Genomic DNA, 20,135 nt, shown 5'->3' on the forward strand with positions numbered 1-20,135 from the left:
AATGGCCGCTTTTAAGGTCCTCACGGCAGTCCCGGTGTTTTCGGGAAGTTGTAAGCTAGCAAGTGGTTCCAAGACTAGTGCAAGCCGCCTAGTTGAATCCAGGATACTTGCCTCTGAATGGTTAAAGCGCCTCGATTCCAAAGTGCTATGTAAGCCGCGCGGTTAGATGCTAGATATGGATATTGCATTGGTCTTCAGTGGCGATGTCACGAAGCGTTTGTGGCCGTGTTGCAAGCGTTTATATTTCCTGTGAGATCACCACGGACAGCCACGAGTAACAGCTGCTCACCTTGGAGAAAGGAGGCTGCTCATGGTGAATTTCCTGTGCGTGCATAAGCTACACTGCACAGTGACAGTGTCCGAGAAGTGAAAGTGATTGCGGTCGGTGCTAGTGCTTCTCCGCCGAGGCAGAGAAATACGCACGCAGTGTTTTCCGAATGCTGAAATGAACTTGGCGTTGTGCAGCTAGTCGTATTTGTTGCAGTGATTGCGACCGAAGCGAGCGTTGTTATACGACGTTGTTTCTGTTACGTATCCATCACCGATTTTGATCGCGCTTCGTGTAGGTACTGTGCTTCGAAACTGCTGTGTGTGCGACGTGACGCGATCTTAACTGCGCGGCCGTCGAACTGTTTTCTTCCGCGACAACAACAGCGTCGCCATTCTTCGGCGTGTTGCTGCTTCATACAGTACATTTTGTGATTATGGATGCTCGGGTTACGACGTGCGAAAACATCGGTGTGTAGTGCAGTGGTCTCTTGTGGTGCGTCGTTTTTTTTTTATTTCCTGCCTGCTGTGTGGACCTATGTCTGCAAAAATATTTGCGTGAAGAATTGGTGACAACACAAACTTCTCTGCATGATGGTGAGCTGAGCCAGAGGAGTAGTTCTGGGTTTAGGTTGTGACATACTGACAATGCTTTTGACACCAGAAAAAGAAGTGCTTTGGCATCCAGAAAGTGTGTGAGCAGGAGGAGTCGCTGGGCCTGGCAGTTCATGGGTTAACACAAAACTCTCTGCGCACAGTGCGACAAGCAGTATGATGGCAATGGGCCTTTTTCCAGTGGGGTGTCCCTCCAGCGGCCGCCACTTGCAAACCGAGTTGGGGGGCAAGCCTAGAAACGCCTTTCCCTTCTGTGTGTTGAGCGTGCGAAGCAAGCGTGTGTCTTGTGACCGCGTACACGGCGCGTCAGATCCCCATCGACATCAGCTGCAACGTTCCAACATCGATGACACTTGTGTCAGCGGGCAGCACTACAGTTGGTGTCGGCCCGACCATGGCCTCCCCTGCCCCCATGTCCGTTGTCAGCTCGGCACCCTGCATCATTCGCCCGTTGCGCAGCAGCCAGGCTCGTCCACCTGAGCCGGCGCACTCCACCCGATGGCTCTTCCCGGCCCCTGACATGAACTTACCGGACCTTGTAGCGACCCCGTGGGGACACTGTTCCTCTAGCTGCCTGCTTGCCTGCCGTGGCTACTCCATCTCTGCCCGGCACGGGCTGTTCGGAACTGGAAGCCTGCCACGCTGGTCATCTTGCTCTGGTGCTCTGCTGCGACCCTGCAAATCCTCAACAACGTCTTGAAGTGACTCGGGCTATGAGGGGCGCCGTAGTGGAGGCCTGCGGATAATTTTGGCCACCCGGGGATTTCGACCACAATACACAGGACTCTAGCGTTTCGTCTCCATCGAAATGTGACCGCAGCGGACGGGATCGAATTCGCATCTTTTTGGGTCAGTAGCCGAGTGCTATGACCACTGAACCACCGTGGCAGCCGAAAAATGGAAGTGCCAGAGACGTAGTCAGGAAGGCAGCACCACTGATGCCTTCAAGAAGCTGCTGCTTCACTGCTACCATCATACTCCACTGTTTGAAGCCAAGGAGCAGAGACTTTCTGAGAAGGCCATTACTAGTCTGCAGCAATGAGAACGAGAATCTCACTGTACTGTGTCAAGTGTGCAAAAGGAAAAAAAGCGATGACCGCAGCAGCAGTTATCAAACCTGCATCTTTAGCGGACTTCTTCGCCTAGACTCTTAATGGGGTAGAGGCTCAAGTATTGTGGAATTTAGGACACCAAGAAAGACTGTGCTGGCAGGCCATCAAGGGAAGTGTTCATAGTGCAATATGCTACTGCCAGGTAGTGGTATGTAATCTCGCTCAGAGTGCTGTCTCACAATCATTGCATTTGTGTGCAATAGAAAATAGCAGCACGACAAGTTTATGTCCTGTTACAACCCTGCTGGCAACGCGTTTGACCATCCGTTGACCCCCGTTGAAAAAAAGAAAGGATGCCTGGCTGTGAAAGTGCCTGCGGAGATTTTCCCACTCTTTGCGGGGGGGGGGTTCCCTTTGACAGGTTCCCAGCTAGAAGGACATCTGGGGCAGCAACTGACGATGGACGAACGACAGAGGAAGAAGGGAACGGTGCCTTCAAGCAATTAACCATGTCCAACAGGAGCCGGCCCGAATCAGAGCTTGCCGCAGTTGTGGCCCACGGCCCCGCATGAATCACAGGTGTGCTGCTTGCAAGACTGTTGCACCTCAGTAGGAAATAGTGGCGGACTTGTGATTTCTCCTCTCCTATTCCCACGAGTGCCTCTGCTTGCTACATGCTTTGCAACTTTTCTCATCTTGAAGAAATGTGCCATGTATTGCATTGGCCACCGCCTGGTGAAGGGGCAGACCTTAGGGGATTTAAGGAGCGTGCAGAGTGAGAATAAACACTCTGGGCCCTGGTGACAAGGTTCATTCAGTCGCTTGACGCATGAACTCCTGAGTTTTTGACTGTTCGTAAATTATGTAAATAAGTTTCACCAAAGGTGCCACTAAACCCACTTGTTATCATTTTCCCAAACTTCAAGTTCCATCTTTCCTTGGCTCAAACACACTACCCACTAGAGCCCGGGTTCGAGGTAGCCCCTGCCCCGCAACAGTCCTTTCTTATCTCTGTGCTAAATACCTTGCAACCTACCACCTGCAGCATGGTCATGGTGCGTGTGCTCACAAAAACCGACATGGCTGCACTATACTAATCCTTGTCACAGCAAAGGAAATGTTACTGCTCTTTTTCATAGTTGCAACATAAAAAATTGCGCTGCAGTTTTAACATACACAGCTTGACTGGGATCGCACACAGAAAAGCATAACCTGATTTGGCAATGTACATATACCAGTCTCCAGTGCTGCAGTTCAGCACACTGCTCTGAAGCAGTTGCCAACCACTAAATGCTGCTTACACAACACTTGTAGCCTGTGAAGGTGCTCTCGCATAGTGCAATGACACTGAATGCAACATCTATGTGCTATGTGCCCAAGAATCTCTCGGCCGTATGAAAGGCGACCGACACACTTGCGCCATGCCTGCTGACAGTCTCATTTCACTGCGACACATAAGGGCATACGAGTGAAACTTTCAACTTCCCAAATGAGGTCTCTGACCCCCGGCTAAGAACAGGGATGTCCGCTTTCGTTTCCCCACTCTTTTTTCACAGGGACATATGTCCCTTATAGTACATAATACGTGTTCAGGCCATGTTCCTGTCTCTTCTGGTGTCTCCCAAGGAAGTATTCCAGCTCTCCTGTTATTTTTGATATGTAGTAACGACGTCATTGTTGAAGTTTTCCTCATCCTGTTCAAATCGGGCTGTTTAGAAATGGCTCTGTTTTGTTTAATGTAACTACTTGTTGTGAATACCTGGTCTCACTTAAGTATACTCCAAAGAATATTCTCGATTGGTGTATTCAGTAGGACACGAGAGTCCCACTTGCTTCGAGTGCTGGCAAAAGGTAAACTACGTCCCTATGAGGCACACTTTTGTGTGCTGTATACTAGTACATACAATGGAACATCATTGAGCGTGTTTTTATGTTTTTCTGATAGGCCTCTTTTTAATTTCACTTTCACATTATTTGTTCTCAGTTTTCCATGCAGAGAATACAAATATGACCAGGACATGAAGTGCGGTGTACCTGACTGGGCTCTAAACCTCAAGTTTTGTCAGTTTGAAATGTTTGGAAACAGCGCAATTCCCTTCTAAAAAACTAAAATACACATTTAGAATGCACCGAGTTCTATGCAGCAATAAAAAATAAGCACTACTAAGAGCACATCGTAACAACTGACGTGAGATACATTAAGTAGGACAACAAATATATATATCTTCTAAAAAGTGCTCTTAGTTAAAGGTTACAGTACTAAATGGAAATTTATGAAATAAAATACAACACTGATGACATGATGGTACAACAAATAACTCGGAACACATTGAGTAGAACAATACAACTGGGATGAAAAAAAGGGATCATTTCTGTATGTTCTGCGTGTTTTTCCAAATATGGCTTGATCGTTTGACGACGCTCAGTTTGGTGGAAACAAAAAAACTCAAGTTGAGCTTTTAGGCTCTTTTCATTTTTCAGAGCCCCATGATACTTCCTGAAGCAAAATGCAGCTGCACTGTAGTGTTCCTCACTTTGAGCCGATGATATATATTTAATGTAGTGTTTTTGTCAGTTGAACGTGTATTGTATTTGCCACGTTTGAAAACTAGTGAAGCATCCCTAGAAAGTATCTTTTGGAAAAAAGTCGTATTCGTACCACTGAGTACGTACTTATTCTCAGGCTTTGCTTGTACTTGCCCAGAGAAGTAAAGCTGCACTGCCGCTCGTTCTGAAGTGGATGAATGATTGCGATGCCAGCATTTTCTCTAGCCATCTCTGTGTAACTCTGTATCTTCGAGAAGTTTGCCATGACTCAGGGCCAGTTCACTCCCTTTCACACTGCCGCCGCGGTGGCTGAGTGGTTATGGTGCTCGGCTGCTGACCCAAAAGACGCGGGTTCGATCCCGGCCGCGGCGGCTAGAATTTCTTTGGAGGAGAAATTCTAGAGACCCGTGTACTGTGCGATGTCAGTGCACGTTAAAGAACCCCAGGTGGTCGAAATTTCCGGAGCCCTCCACTACGGCGTCTCTCATAGCCTCAGTCGCTTTGAGACGTTAAACCCCATAAACCAACCAACCTTTCACATCATGTGCTAGGTACCACGAACCTCGGTTGATGCAAATTTAGGGCTGATACAAATTCGGGAAGTTCCCCGACCCGAGTGCATTGTGAACAGTGTGGTTAATTTCGGATGTTCCAAAGACTTCCTCACTCCATTACGGATATGTGCACGCAAGCTGCGAGCAGTGGCGCTCGGCCCACACATCACAGACTCCGCAATTCCTAGTTTGTGCGCACAAGGAGCAGTGAGTGGCAGCATGTGGCCGTAAATAAATACTGTCAGCCATAAACGAATCTGTGCGAGTACATTTCGCATGATGCTTGAAATCTGTGCGAGTACATTTCGCATGATGCTCGATACCGATTTTGTTTGTTTTTGAGGTGATACGATGCTTGGGATAATGCGAATTTGCTTACGACCCCGTGAGATTCGTATCGAGATTCGACTGCACTAGGCAAAGTGAAATGCTGTTTTTGGCCTAGCAGCGCTAAACTGGTTCCTGGTGCTGTGAACACAATTCATAATACACAGTAGCTTGATTGAGGGTCTTTACGCAGTGACCACGAAGGAGGGTGCTCAGTATCTGCTCTCAGCCGCTAGAAAAGTTTTTGTGGAAACGTATCATGTCAGGCATCGTAAATAAACCCAGGAATCCTCGTTGCTTTTAATTGCATGGCTTCACGTTTTACAATGCGTGGTACGACTTCAATAAGCGTAATTTTCGTTTACTTGTTTTACCAGCAGAAATTCTTGTATTGATTTATATGAAATGTGTGTATAGTCAAATTTCAATGCAGCAAACACTCACAGCAGTCTATATTTAATTCTCTATCAGCTAGCCATGTAATGTTATGTAATTAATTTCCCCCACAGTGTACACGGTGACTCGGTGGTTATGGTGCTTGGCTGCTAACACGAAAGGTGCGGGTTTGATCTCGCTGGTGGCAATCGAATTTCTATGAACGCGAAATTCTAGAGGCCTGTTTACTGTGCGAGGGTTTGCCTAAACTGCAGAAGACTGGGCTCCTGTTTGGCTCAGACCATTGTTATTACTCATTGTTTTTTCAGGCGGCTCAAAGGAGGCATTCTGTCGTCCATCAGCGGTCGTAGCAATGGAGGATGGGAAATATGCCGTAAAAGATGACTGCTGCATCTACGTCTTCTCCAAACACAGTCAATTCATCCACACTTCGGGGAAGGGGAGCCTGCGCAGGCCATATGGTGAGTTATTTTATGAACTGTGTGTGGTTTGTCTGCAGTGCTCTAGTACGACCACCATAGCTGCTGCTGTGCCTTCCGGCGATGTTTAAAGCTAGCAGTGGGTGCCGTAATTGCAGCCAAAGGCCTGACGACGTTTATGTGGCAGGTGAATCACATTGCGGAAAAGAAAAAAGGGAAAAGAAAAAAAATATAGAAGGGATGGACGCATACTTGTCAGCAGATGAACCATTGAAATGCATGGTATGCGTGCATACATACACAGGCACTTGAAGCAGAAGTAAACTAGCCAGGAGGGCCACCGCGGTGGCTCAGTATTTATGGCGCTCGGCTGCTGACCCGAAAGACGCGAGTTCGATCTCGGTCGCGGCGGTCGAATTTCGATGGAGGCGAAATTATAGTGGCCCGTGTACTGTGCGATGTCAATGCACATTAAAAAACCCCAGGTGGTCAAAATTTCCAGAGCCCTCCACTACAGCGTCCCTCACAGTCCGAGTTGCTTTGGAACGTTGAATCGCCGTAAACCATACTTGCAGGGCAGAAAGAACAAGTGGGTCATAGTAAAGTTTGAGGCATGCAACGTGCACCGTTAAGTGGTTTTAGTGACGATGGTCCAAAGAAGACTCAATGGCCTCACCATATAGTTCACTGGGGAGGTTTGCTGAATATTTTATCTAAAATATTTGAAGGCGCCATCAACCGCGGGTCACAAAATTTCATTGCCAAACGTAACATTATGAATGATTCACAGTATGTGATTTTGAAGAAAGGTCTACAGAAAAAGCACTGCTAACAGTTAAATAGAAAATTATTGATAACATCGGAGCGAGAAAATGCAGGCTTGCTTGTTTTTAGACTTTGTAAATGCTTTTGACTGCGTTTATCGTATTGTTCTCCTCCACTATCAATTGCTATGGTGTGCATGGAATTTCTGCAGCCCTGTTTGATAGTCATTTCGCAAACAGTTTTCAGTATGTCCACATATACTCCAATGATTCGAAGAAGCTCCACATCATACAAGATGTGTGCCACAGGACTCGATCTTAGGGCCGCTTCTGTTGATAACTTGTGTTAATGATATATTAATATGACAGATTCATCAGACGTGGTAATGTATACTGGGGACACAATTTTTTCAGTGATCCAGCTTTGGGCCCGCTTGAAGACAAGGCAAATGCGTTAACCTTCTAACTCACCTTCCCTCCTGGTTGCATACAAACAGACTGTCTTAGATCTTACGAAAACGCTCTACATAATTTTCAGGCCTATTAACACTATAGAAGAACATCTGCTTCATGTTTATTCTGGTTACACTGCGATTTAGAAGATTTTCGAGTCACAAATTTTTGGTGTTTGGTTCAGCGAGACGCTATGTTGGAATACACATAATTTGAAACTTGCTGCCAGTCTGAGCAGAGTGGTTGGCTGCCATTACTGATTGGCTGGCGTAATACCTATGTGGCCAAAGACATCAATGAATTATGCACAGTTACTCCAAAACCTTTTACTGCATTCTCGTCTGGGAACTGCAACTTCTGGTAATTACAAAAAAATTAATAACGATGCAAAAGAAAGCATTGAGAGCAATTGGGGAAATCACAGCCGACCACAGAACCTCTGGACAATGCCATTGTTCATCAAACGCAGTATTCTGAAGGTAGATGAGATATATTTGTTCAGACTATTTGAACATATTCACAAAAACTGATCATACGCTTTTATTTTTGATAATTCTTCCTTAACATAGCACTTCAGAATGCAGCAAGAATTGGTTCCAGAAATCCGGTCTTACTACAGTAAATAGACACTATGTTACCAACTTCCTGCAGCCATTAATAAATTACCGCCACTTCATTTCAATTCTTCCACATCAAGGTCCAAAGAGAACCTAGAACAATACTTAATAAGTAGTATCATTCAGTTTCCGTAATATTTCGCTCGAGATTTCCTTGCAGTTACTGGGTGAGTGCTATGATTCATGCTACTTTTTTTGACAATTATGTATTATGATAAGAAAATCTTTGTTATGTTCTGTTTTCTTTTTGTAGAAAATTGAGTGTTGCAAATTGTTCTGGGGCATCATTGTGTTACAACCTGCATATACAACCTCTTTTTTTTCCCCTAACTTTTATTATAAATAAGGCAGCATGTACAAATAAGATTTTTTTTCTTTTTTTTTGCCACTGTCTCGCAAACTGTATACGGGTGCAGAGGCCTTCGTCAGGCAAGTCAGCCTTTTCACTCAGCTCCCCCTTTTCCATGGAAAGAGAATAAAGAATTGGACCAAAGTGAACGTGGTGAGGCCCGTGCTAGCAGTGATAAACCAGGATTGGTGTAAGGAAACCAAAGCCAAGCGAGCGTCGGATATGATGGGCTTGGGTTGGTGCTTTCCTGGCTGAGTTTTTGGTGCTGAGTGGTGAACGAATGCTGAAGCTGGAGGCATTCTTCAGTGTGCGGATGGGCTGCGGAAAGGAGACTAGTTGCAGAGGCATCTGCTATACTGGAGGATGGTGTCCATGGTAGACGTGGGCTCGCGACCTCAAAGGAAGAGAAAAGACGGAGAGGAGCCTGTCGTAGTATTGCCTTATTGCAGTTCTACGTGACACAAGGAAGGGCCTATTCCCAGTTTGGGTGAGCATAGCCAGTGTACATGGCGAGGATGTTGCGTAGGGTGCGGTTGAAGAGCTCGGTCATGCCATTAGTTTGAGGGTGGCACGCTGTAGTGGAGCGATGAATGATTTTGAGCGCTGCTTCAGCGGCATTCGGAAGAAAAACACATCCATAGTCACACTGCAGTTCATGAGGTGTGCCGTGGCACAGAACAAGACGAGGAAGATTGAAGGAGTCAAAATCGTTGGCTGGGGCAGGGGGCAGAGCCCGCAACTCAATTCCGTGAGTGTCTGGGTGGAGCGAAGTGGTAGCCAGCATGTATTGGAAAGGCTACATAGATTGAAAATACAGTGTCTGCACCTCTGCACCATGATGCAAGAGCTTTCAATGCCAACTAAAAGAAAAATTTCATGAGTGCTTTCAAAAGCAGATCCACCTCCTCACAGAATAGTCTGACATGGATGAAGGTTGTGTAGAGAAGAGAAGTACTGCTTTTACAGAATAGAAACACCAATTTTTTCAGTCAACGTGCGCTGTCCTTTGGAACTCCTCTTATTATTAAACCAAGTGTTCTGGCTGTAGCCAGTTCAGCTGATAGTGCTTACCTCTGCATTTCCTTTCATTAATAATTTTATCGTTTTCTAAGTCTGCCGTATCTACCTTATATAGCTGAGAAAGATTTTCACACAATCCTCTGCCTTGGGACTGGAAATACGGTCAGTGATTGGAGGTAGCAAGTGACATTCTGTGCCTAGTGGAGGCCCTGTGCTCTCTTCTGCAACATATTTATCAAATAATACAGTTAGGGTCAGCTAGCACGTGGGAATGCAGTTGTTAAAATTTCTCGTGGGAAAGAACAGTATGCGCCGCATTCATACGAAGCTTGGAGATTAGATCTGTCATGTATTCGATATTACGTTTAAAAATTCATAGCATGTGGTATGGGAATGGTTAGACTCGGCGTAACTGCAGGTAAGCTTTCCTGCCATGACATAAAACCAACCTTATGATTGTAACAAATGTGTGATGCAATATGTGAAGGTGTCAGCTTGAGGGCATCATGCTTGTTAAGAATATGATAGTACTATATGCAATGAAACGCAAGAAAGGGATTTTGATTGAGGGAAAATTTGCTGGGCAAGTACGGCCGGTGGACTGTGCCGAGTGAACAGTGCTGCGCATTTTTGTGCGATGTCAGTGCACGTTAAAGAACCCCAGGTGGTCGAAATTTCCGGAGCCCTCCACTACGGCGTCTCTCATAGCCTCAGTCGCTTTGGGACATTAAACCCCATAAACCAAAACCAACCAAACCACTTTTGTATTTGGATGGGACTCTGGTTTCCTGTGTGCCCCTTTCCGTACGCAACGGGAAGAGCACACAGTTGGCACAATGGATATTCATTAGCGGAAGAGTGACAAAAGTGGGGTGTACTAGACTGGTAGGCCTGTCTCTTGGTGATGGAATTTTGTCTTATACTTGTTGCACCTTCTCTGCAAGTGCCGGTTCTCCCTGTTGACTTTGTTGATGTATTTTCTGTGCAGGCTCTCGGTGCTTTCGATGTGGTGCTGGGACCAGGTATGTGCTTTGAATGTGTGCATTTCTTTTTTTTTTTTGTGCTAAGCACTTCTAGCTGCAATTGCAGATCTTGTCGATGTCTGTGCAACTAACATTGAATTTTAGTATCACATTCGTCCCTGAGAAGTCCTCCCAGATTGATATCATTCTTATAGATTTCAGTAAAGAATGGTACCTCGTCCCCCATCCTAAGTCAATTCCGAAGCTTCAACAAGGCTGTCTTCCTGACGTCGTAGTTAATTGTGGTTTAGCTTACTATCTAACCTAATGCAATTTGTTAGGATTGACCTTCATTAATATAATGTTCCTGTCTATTCTGGTGTCCCCAAGGATATATTCTAGCTTTCCTGTTATTTTTGAGATGTATAAACATTGTTAGTTTTCTTCATCCAGTTGAAATCAGGCTTTTTGCAAATTGCTCTGTTTTGTTTAATATAATTACTTGTTGTGATTACCTTGCAAATTGCTCTGATTTGTTTAATATAATTACTTGTGAATACCTGGTCTTATTTAATTATATTCTAAAGAATAATCTCAATTGGTGTAATCAGTAGGGCACGTTAGTCCCACTTGCTTCTAGTGCTGGCAAAATGCAAACTTTGTCCCCATGTAGCACATATTTGTGTGCTGAATACTAGTGCATACAATGAAACACCATTAGGCGTGTTTTTAGCTTTCTCTTATAGGCCTCTTTTTAATTTCACTTTCACATTATTTGTTCTCAGTTTTCCATGTAGAGAAAACTAGAATGTCGGGGACAAAAAGTACAGTGTACCTGACTGGGTCATAAACCTCAAACTTAGTTAGTTTGGAAAGTTTTGAAGCAGTGCAATTTCCCTCTAAAAAAAAATACACGTATAGAATACACAACACTCTAATGCAGCAATAATAAAAAAAGCGGTACTAAGAGCACTTCACAGGAACTGACATGAGATATATTAAGTAGGACAAATAGTATATATATCTGCTGAAAAGTGCTGTGAAAGTTTACAGTACTGGCTGGCTGCCCACTTTCCAGACCAGGACTATGCTTCGCCTGCAGTGCAAGGCATTGGCCGTGGCCTGGTGCCAGGGGGACTGCAGATTCCTAGGCAGCCACGCGTCCGGCCACCTGCCTACATTAAACTCAGGAAGCCAGGCGATGACATGTATGGCAAGGGTGAGTCTTTCCTTGGTGGGCGCACCTGTCATGGAACATGAAAGCACCAGAGGGGGGTGCAAGTGCAGTGTGTTGCGTAAAAGGCAAGCGGCGACGGTAGGTGATGTGATATGGTGAACTACTACTGCTTGAGTGAATTCAACATAAAAAAGCCCACTCAACTCCTCTGGTGATGCAGCGATGGCGTAGAGGTAGAGCATCCGCCTCACGTGCAAGAGGACTGGGATTCGAATCCCGGTGCCACGCAATTCTCCACCGGATAAAAAAAAAAAACTCCACGTGTCGATGGAATTGCATAACCAGGCTTGGAGTGCGGCCTGATTTCGGTGACCAGAACCGACAACGCACTTCCTCACCAGAACAGGATTTGGCCACCCTGGTGTAGTACTTGGCCACAACCTTCTATGATCAAACCAATTAACCCTCGGCCCTCAGTCCCCAGTGGGTGCGGAGCAACTGACCAAGGCGCCGGTCAGATCTGTGACGCAGCGGAGGGTGCTAAGAATCTCTGGCTCCGGACAGGCCGCCATTGGAAACTGAACCTGGCAATGTTTAACGCAAGAACCTTATCAAGTGAGGCTAGCTTAGCAGTGCTATTGGAGGAATTAGCCGGTATTAAATGGGATGTCATAGGGCTTAGTGAGGTTAGGAGGACAGATGAGGCGTATACAGTACTAAAGGGCGAGGATGTACTGTGCTATCGTGGATTAGCAGATAGGCGAGAACTAGGTGTGGGATTCCTCATTAATCGGGATATAGCTGGCAACATCGAGGAGTTTTACAGTATTAACGAAAGAGTGGCAGCTAGCGTAATTAGCCTTAATAAGAGGTACAAGCTGAAGGTGGTGCAGGCCTACGCGCCTGCATCAAGCCATTATGACCAGATAGTTGAAAGCTTCTATGAGGATGTGGAATCGGCAATGACCAAAGGCGACTTTAATGCAAAGGTAGGTAAAAAGCAGGCTGGAGACAAGGCGGTAGGTGACTATGGCATAGGTTCTAGGAACAGTAGGGGAGAGTTATTACTAGAGTTCGCAGATAGAAATAATTTACAGATTATGAATACCTTCTTCCGCAAACGAGCAAACAGGAAGTGGACGTGGAAGAGCCCCAATGGTGAGACTAAAAATGAAATAGACTTCATACTGTGTGCACACCCTGGCATCGTAGAGGATGTGGAGGTCCTCGGTAAGGTCCGTTGTAGCGACCACAGAATGGTAAGGTCTCGTGTTAGCTTAGATTTGAAGAGGGAACGGAGGAAACTGGTGAAGCGATAGGCTATTAACGAGTTAGCATTAAGAGGGAAGGTAGAGGAATTCAGAATGTCGCTGCAAAACAGATTTTCCGCTTTAACTGAAGAAGACGATCGTAGTGTTGAAACAATGAATGATAATCTTACAGCTATCGTTACAGAGCGCGCCGCAGAAGTAGGTGGTAGGATGGTTCGACAGGATACCAGCAAGCTATCTCAGGAGACTAAAGATCTGATTAAGAAATGCCAAACTATGAGGACATCTAACTCCACAGACAGGATAGAACTAGCAGAGCTATCGAAGTTAATAAGTGAGTGCAAGGTAGCCGACATAAGAAAGTTTAACATGGAGAAAATCGAGCATGCTCTAAGGAACGGAGGTAGCCTAAAATCAGTGAGGAGAAAACTGGGCATAGGTAAAAACCAGATGTATGCGCTAAAAAACAAACAGTGCAATGTCATCAGCAATATGGATAAGATAGTTGAATTAGCCAAAAAGTTCTACACAAATCTATACAGTAGTGAATGTAATCATCAAGTTACTGAGGGAGGCAGTCGAGCACAGCAATGGGACATCCTGCCAGTAATGAAGGAGGAAGTAAAGAAAGCCTTAGGAGGAATGCAAAGAGGGAAAGCAGCTGGTGAGGATCAGGTAAAAGCAGATTTGTTGAAGGACGGCGGAGAGATTGTGCTACAAAAACTAGCCACCCTGTATACGCAATGCCTTGTGACCTCGAAAGTACCAGAAGCTTGGAAGAACGCTAACTTTATCTTAATTCATAAGAAAGGAGACGTAAAGGAGTTGATTACAGACCAATCAGCTTGTTGTCCGTTGCCTACAAGGTATTTACTAAGGTAATCACTAGTAGAGTCAGGACAACCTTTGACTTTAGTCAACCAAATGATCAGGCAGGCTTTCGTAAAGGATAATTGACAATAGACCACATTCACACTATCAATCAGGTGATGGAGAAATGCGAAAAATATAACCAGCCCCTATATATAGCCTTCATTGATTACGAGAAAGCATTTGACTCAGTGGAAACCTCAGATGTCATGCAGGCATTGCGGAATCAGGGTGTAGAAGAGTGTTATGTGAAAATATTGGAAGATATTTATAATGATTGCACAGCTACTATAGTTCTCCATAAAGTCAGCAATAAAATTCCAATACGGAAAGGTGTCATGCAGGCATTGCGGAATCAGGGTGTAGAAGAGTGTTATGTGAAAATATTGGAAGATATTTATAATGATTGCACAGCTACTATAGTTCTCCATAAAGTCAGCAATAAAATTCCAATACGGAAAGGTGTCAGGCAGGGAGGCACGATCTCGCCAATGCTCTTCACTGCCTGCTTGCAGGAGGTATTCCGGTGACTGGAATGGGAACAGTTGGGATAAGAGTTAATGGAGAATACCTGAGTAATTTGCGATTCGCTGATGACATTGCCTTGCTAAGCCACTCAGGACAACAACTGCAAAGCATGATCAGTCAGACAGGCAGAGCAAAACGGTGGGGCTAAGAATTAACATGCAGAAAACCAAAGTAATGTTCAACAGCCTAGCAAGGGAACAGCAGTTCGCAATTGGTAGCGAGGTGCTGGAAGCAGTAAGAGAATATGTCTACTTAGGGCAGGTAGTGACCGCAGATCCGGATCTTGAGAGGGAAATAACTAGAAGAATAAGAATGGGGTGGAGCGCATATGGCAGGTTCTCTCAGATCATGATTGGAAGCTTACCAATACCCCTGAAGAGAAAAGTATACAACAGCTGTATCCTACCGGTACTCACCTATGGGGCAGAAACGTGGAGGCTAACAAAGAGGGTTCAGCTTAAGTTAAGAACAACGCAGCGAGCTATGGAAAGGAAAATGATAGGTGTAATGTTAAGAGATCGGAAGAGGGCGGAGTGGGTGAGGGAACAAACGCGGGTTAATGACATCTTAGTTGAAATCAAGAGGAAGAAATGGGCTTGGTCAGGGCATGTAATGCGAAGGCAAGATAACCACTGGTCCTTAAGGGTAACGGAGGGGATTCCAAGAGAAAGCAAACGTAGCAGGGGACGGCAGAAAGTTAGGTGGGCGGATGAGATTAAGAAGTTTGTGGGAATACAGTGGCGACAACTGACAAAAGACAGGGGAGAGGCCTCTGCCCTGCAGTGGGTGTAATCAGGCTGATGATGATGATGATGACTACACAGAAATTCATCAAATAAAATACAGGACTGATGACGGGATGGTGCAACTCAGAACACATCATGTAGAATAATACAACTTGGAGGAAAAAAGGGATCATTTTTGTGTGTTCTGTGTGTTTTTGCAAACGTGGGTGGACAGTTTGACGAGGCCAGGTTTGGTAATAAAAAAAATGTTCAGTTTGAGCTTTTAGGCCCTTTTCATCTTTCAGCTGCCTCATAATACTTCCTGAAGCGATTTTAGTTCTAAAGCAAGTTGCCTTTTCAGATTTGACTTGTGCAGTTGACTGAAAAATGTATTTGGCTTCTAAAATGCAGCTGCACTGTGGTGTTCCTCGCTTTGAGCTGATGATATATCTTTAATGTAGTGCTTGTGTCAGTCGAACGTGTACTGTATTTACCACATTTGAAAACTGGGAAATCATTCCTGGAAAGGATCTATTGGTAAAAATTTGTATTCGTACGAGTGAGTATGTACTTACTCTCGGGCTTGGCTTGTGCTTGCCCAGAAAAATAAAGCTGCACTGCTGCCGTTTCCCAAGCAAATGAACGATTGCGACACGAGCGTTTTCTCTAGCCTTCTCGTTGTAACTATGTACCTTCAAGGAGTTTGCTGTGACTCGGGGCCAGAACTCTCCCTTTCACATCGTGTACTAGGTGCTACGTACTCAGTTGATGGAAATTTAGGGATGATACAGAATCGTAAAAGTCCCTGACCTGAGTGCATTGTGTACAGTGTGCTTAATTCCGGATGATCCGATGACTTTGTCACTTCATTGCGGATATATACGCACAAGCTGCGAGCAGTGTTGCCCTTCCCACACAACGCAGACTCCGCAATTCCTAGACTGTGCGCACAAGGAGCAGTGAGCGGCGGCATGTGGACGTAAATAAATACTGCCAGTCGTAAACGAATCTCTGCGAGTACAATTTGCATGCTGCTTGATACCGATTTTGTTTGCTTTTGAGAAGATACGCAACTTGGGATTATGCGGTTTTTCTGGCGACCTCGTGAAATTCATTTAGAGATTCTACTGCACTAGGCGAAGTAAAAATGCTGTTTTTGGCCTACCAGTTCTAAAGTGGTTCATGGTGCTGTGAACACAATTCATATTACACATTAGCTTTTACGTCTTGATTTACGGTCTTTACGCAGTGACCACGAAGGAAGGAGTGTGGCATTGGCTCTGAGGCGTTAGGAAACCTTGTGTGGAAATATATATCGTGTCAGTCATCTGAAATGAACCCAGAAGAATTTCTGCTTGCAAAACAAGTAAACGGAAATGACGTTTATTGGATTAGTACTACGCAGTGTAAAACATGAAGCCATGCAAGCAGAAATTCTTGTATTGATTTACATAAAATGTGTGCATTTGTTTCCCTAACCTATTATGACAGGATTGGGTCGAGGCTTTAATTGAGACTTTGAAAAAAAGGTCAGAGTTACACTGTGGACCTGACAGTAATTGTATAATTAATAATCAGCATTGGAATTTCGTTTTGCTGTCCAACCGTGCCTTGCTGCTTACCGAAACGCTGTCTACTGTTACTCTTAGGATTTTGAATCAGTGTGGACGGTTTCAGTGTTGCCATTTCCGTTCACTCTGCAGAAAGGGGCATCAGCAGCTGCGGGACATCTGCTGCTGCCTGGCACAAACGGCAGCCCTGAGGGTCCAGCGCCTCAACCACCCTACTGGATTGCCAGAGCAGGTACGTTTACTGAAACAGTAAGTACGTACTTAGGCGCTTCCCGAAACATACTAGCGCCATAGACTTGAACCCTTTTGTAATGTCTAGATCCGGCGCATTCGGTTAAGCAGCTGTTTGAATAGAAGAACATGATCTTTCTTATGTCTTCTCTGAAGTGACTGGTCAAGAACAAAGGTGCGAAGCCACAAATTTTGTGCTCAGTATGGGAAGGTATTTAAGCCGCCGTTACTGAGTGAGGGTAGGATCTGATCATCAGCTTTCCGCATTGTTCTGGCTCTGCCCAAGCTTGTATTTCTGTTTGCCAGCCCCTCGAGGCAACGGACTACCTTTGCCAGAAGCCTACGAGCAGTGGCCGTGAGCTGTGCGCTGGGCCTGCTGCAAGGATATCCTACGCAATCTGTTTTGCAATTAAAGCTTTCATTAACAAACCCAGCCGTTGAGAAGTTTCAGGTTAAACTATCCAGAAGAACTAGAGCTAGCTCACCTTTCTGGCATTTGGCCTAACCAAGATAAATCGTTTTGTATTTTTTTCTTCTAACTTCATAGATCGTCTCGGTGCCCTAGAAGTGGTCATCACGCACTGGAGTGAATGGTTTACGACTTCATTGCCACCGCCTATTTTGTAATGTGTTATACACACCACTGCAGACAACTGCATGCGATCCATAGAACATCGGCCTAACGGAACCCTTTCGCACGACAATTTCTGATACGCTTGTCACGCATGTCGATACAGAGCAGAAGACTTGAGATGAGAACCTGGCTTAGGAGTAGCGCGGTGCAAGTGACATCATAATAACACTATCCATCTTCTGCACGTCAACGAAGCCAAGACTGCGCTTAACACAACACCTGATGATTATTCCTGTTTGCTATTAACGACGATAAACCCACCGATACGCGTTGTTGTAATCCTCGACTACATGACGGGGAGTGCAAATGACTTGACGCGTATTGGTGTACACGCCAGTTTGGCCCAGAGAACTGTAGGGAAAAACTTATACACCACTATTACGGACCCTGCAAGATCCTGGAATGAATTCATGGGCTCAAATACAAATTAGTTTCCGACGAAACGACTACCCCTAATGGCAACGAGCGTGTCCATATGTGAGTATCGTACACTTTAGGGCATTTATGTGCGCTATTGGACACTTCCTTCCACTAATTCAGCTTTTTTGTTTTCAATTATTGTTGAAAGCACATGCTCAGTGTTAATTTAAGAGTGGTTACTGTTGCAATTGCAATTTCAGTCATAGTCAGCGCAAGAGAATCCTTTGAAGAGTTCAGTAGGGTAGCAGTTTCCAGGTCCCCGTCTTCCTCTGCTGCTCCGGTGAAAAAGAAAAGTTAACGGGCCCAATATATTGTTGTGAAACGTCAATAGACCAGACGCAGTGCTGGGGATCATTTGACAATCATGTGGGTGCAAATAGCGGATGACCGATGATGCCAAGGCAGAACCTCTTCCACAGAGCGAGTCTCAGAATACTCCCCGAAATTAAATGGGATGACTCATGTTGTGGGAAAAGATAATTGGGTGATAAAGATAAAAGAGCCCTGGGTGGGACTCTTGGGTTTCCTGTGTGCCCCTCTCCGTACGCAACGGGAGAGCACAGTTGGCACATTGGATCTTCATTAGGAGAAGAGTGACAAAAGTGGGGTATACTAAACTGGTAGGCGTGTCTCCTTGTATAGGAATTTTAGTACCTGCTGCACCTTCTCTGCAAGTGCCGGTTCTCCCTGTTGACTTTGTTGATGTATTCTCGGTGCAGGGCATCGGCGTATTGGATGTGGTGCTGGGCCCAGGTACGTGCTTCGAATGTGTGCATTTCCTCTTTTTTTTTCTGCTAAGCATTTCTGCTGCAATTTCAGATTTTTTCTGATGTCTGTCCATCTAACATTGTATTTTAGTTTCACATCCGTCCGTCAGAAGTCCTGCCAGATCGATATCATTTTTATAGATTTCAGTAAAGAATGGGACCTCATCTCCCGTCCTAAATTAATTCCCAGGCTTCAAGAAGTTGGTCTTCCTAGCGCCATAGTTAATTGTAGGGGTGTGCGAATATTCGATCGAATAACACTGTATTCAATATTCGCTTCGAACCGAATTCTCGGTATTTGAAATTTCGAAGTATTGTCTCGCGCGAATAGTATTACTGGGACGCTTGCCCGCTTGCTTTATGTGGTTTCGGTTCCAGTATTGCCGCATAGATGGCTTTTTTTTATCGCGCTTTCAATGCTCTGGGGTCAGTCAGTACGCAAATCACGATCAGGTCGGGGTGCGAACCCAGCGACAAACGAAAGGTAAGGGCGACGCGCTCTTTCAAAAGATCCTGCGTTCTGGTCGTCTTCGAACCTCCGCACTAAGGCTGCTATAAGCCGCGTCGCTGCCACCGTGTCGAGGCAGACGCAATGAAGGAAGAACATATCCGACAGTTGTCTAAGCTTCAAAACAAGAAACCTCAGTTTATTGTCAGCGAACCCTTTATATACTCTGGCTGGCGGTGACGTTATCGATGAGCTCGGACGCCGCAAGGATTTGAACGCGGGCATTGCTTTGCAGCGTTCATCCCCCCCCCCCCCGCCTTTTTTTTTTCCAGTAGAGCTGCGGAAAAGATTACCTGATAGGACAGATGCGACGATAAACACGCAGCCCTACCGTGCTCTCGCTTCACCCAATCAGGTGACGAATCGTGCGTACCGAACATGGGCGACCGTTCTCGGCAGCATTGAAGCAAGCCATCATATTACCGGCGGAGGCGAGAAAACTTCAGCGGCAGCGCGGGGACTCGATGTCACCGAAGTGTATACTTCCATGGGAAGGGCGCATTTAGCGTGTGATAACGCCAAGCTTATTGTGCACTCGTGGAGGATTACTGCCGTTAACGCTTGGCATCGGGGAGGCTGCGGATGTATATGTGACTGCCGAACTTTAGTAGAACGAAATGATCGCATCTATCTATGACTGGCATCTTTTCTTGCTATTCTGACTGCTTGCGCATTGGTGGGAACGGAACGCCGTCGTAATCAGGGCATTGAGCCATCTTCGGTGGTGCGCCGCACTCCGTCGCCGCAACTCGAACACTCCGGTACGTTGGAGGCTCGGAGCATTCCTGGAAGCGCGATGCTAGGTGCTGCTCGGAGGTACTACAGGGGACAATTTTGCCAGGGCCCACAAGGCGCTAGTGGTGCGAATGATGTTTCGCTTGCGGCGCTAGAGTTTTGTACAGCCGCTTCCATTCTTGCTAGTCTGGGAATGTAACCGGAACGATGTTCCCATCCTTCAGCTTGATAAGCGAAGCAACGCTCCGGCAAACAGCAGCGGCGAGCTGCTAGCGAAACGCAAAAAAAAAATGCATCGTGCGACACGTCTTGTCAGAGTGACGGCATAGGCCAGGAAGAGCGCCAGTTTGCCGCAC

At 45.7% G+C, this 20,135-nt stretch overlaps 1 protein-coding gene across 10 annotated transcripts in view; it reads left to right on the forward strand.

The window, feature by feature from the left end:
* The first annotated feature begins 1 nt into the window (after nt 1).
* Nucleotides 2–20,135, forward strand: part of LOC149354537 (uncharacterized) — a 45,752-nt gene continuing 25,618 nt past the window's right edge. For 2 of the 10 annotated variants that reach the window (XR_016291338.1, XM_089583389.1), the window contains exons 1-3: nt 11,522–11,561; nt 16,617–16,716; nt 18,489–18,522. Coding sequence is in view for 1 of the 10 variants with exons in the window: in XM_089583389.1 (XP_089439515.1) it covers nt 18,505–18,522 (18 nt within the window). In the remaining 9 variants the exon portion in view is untranslated. Of the gene's footprint in view, nt 2,514–3,661; nt 3,786–6,066; nt 6,220–10,368; nt 10,403–11,420; nt 11,562–16,616; nt 16,717–18,488; nt 18,523–20,135 lie in introns of those variants that run through there. The other 8 variants (XR_016291339.1, XR_016291340.1, XR_016291341.1 and 5 more) reach the window with 8 other exon arrangements.

The sequence above is a fragment of the Amblyomma mixtum genome, chromosome 3 (assembly GCF_055824585.1).
Source record: "Amblyomma mixtum isolate Tamu chromosome 3, ASM5582458v1, whole genome shotgun sequence".
In the NCBI taxonomy this organism is placed as follows: Eukaryota; Metazoa; Arthropoda; class Arachnida; order Ixodida; family Ixodidae; genus Amblyomma; species Amblyomma mixtum.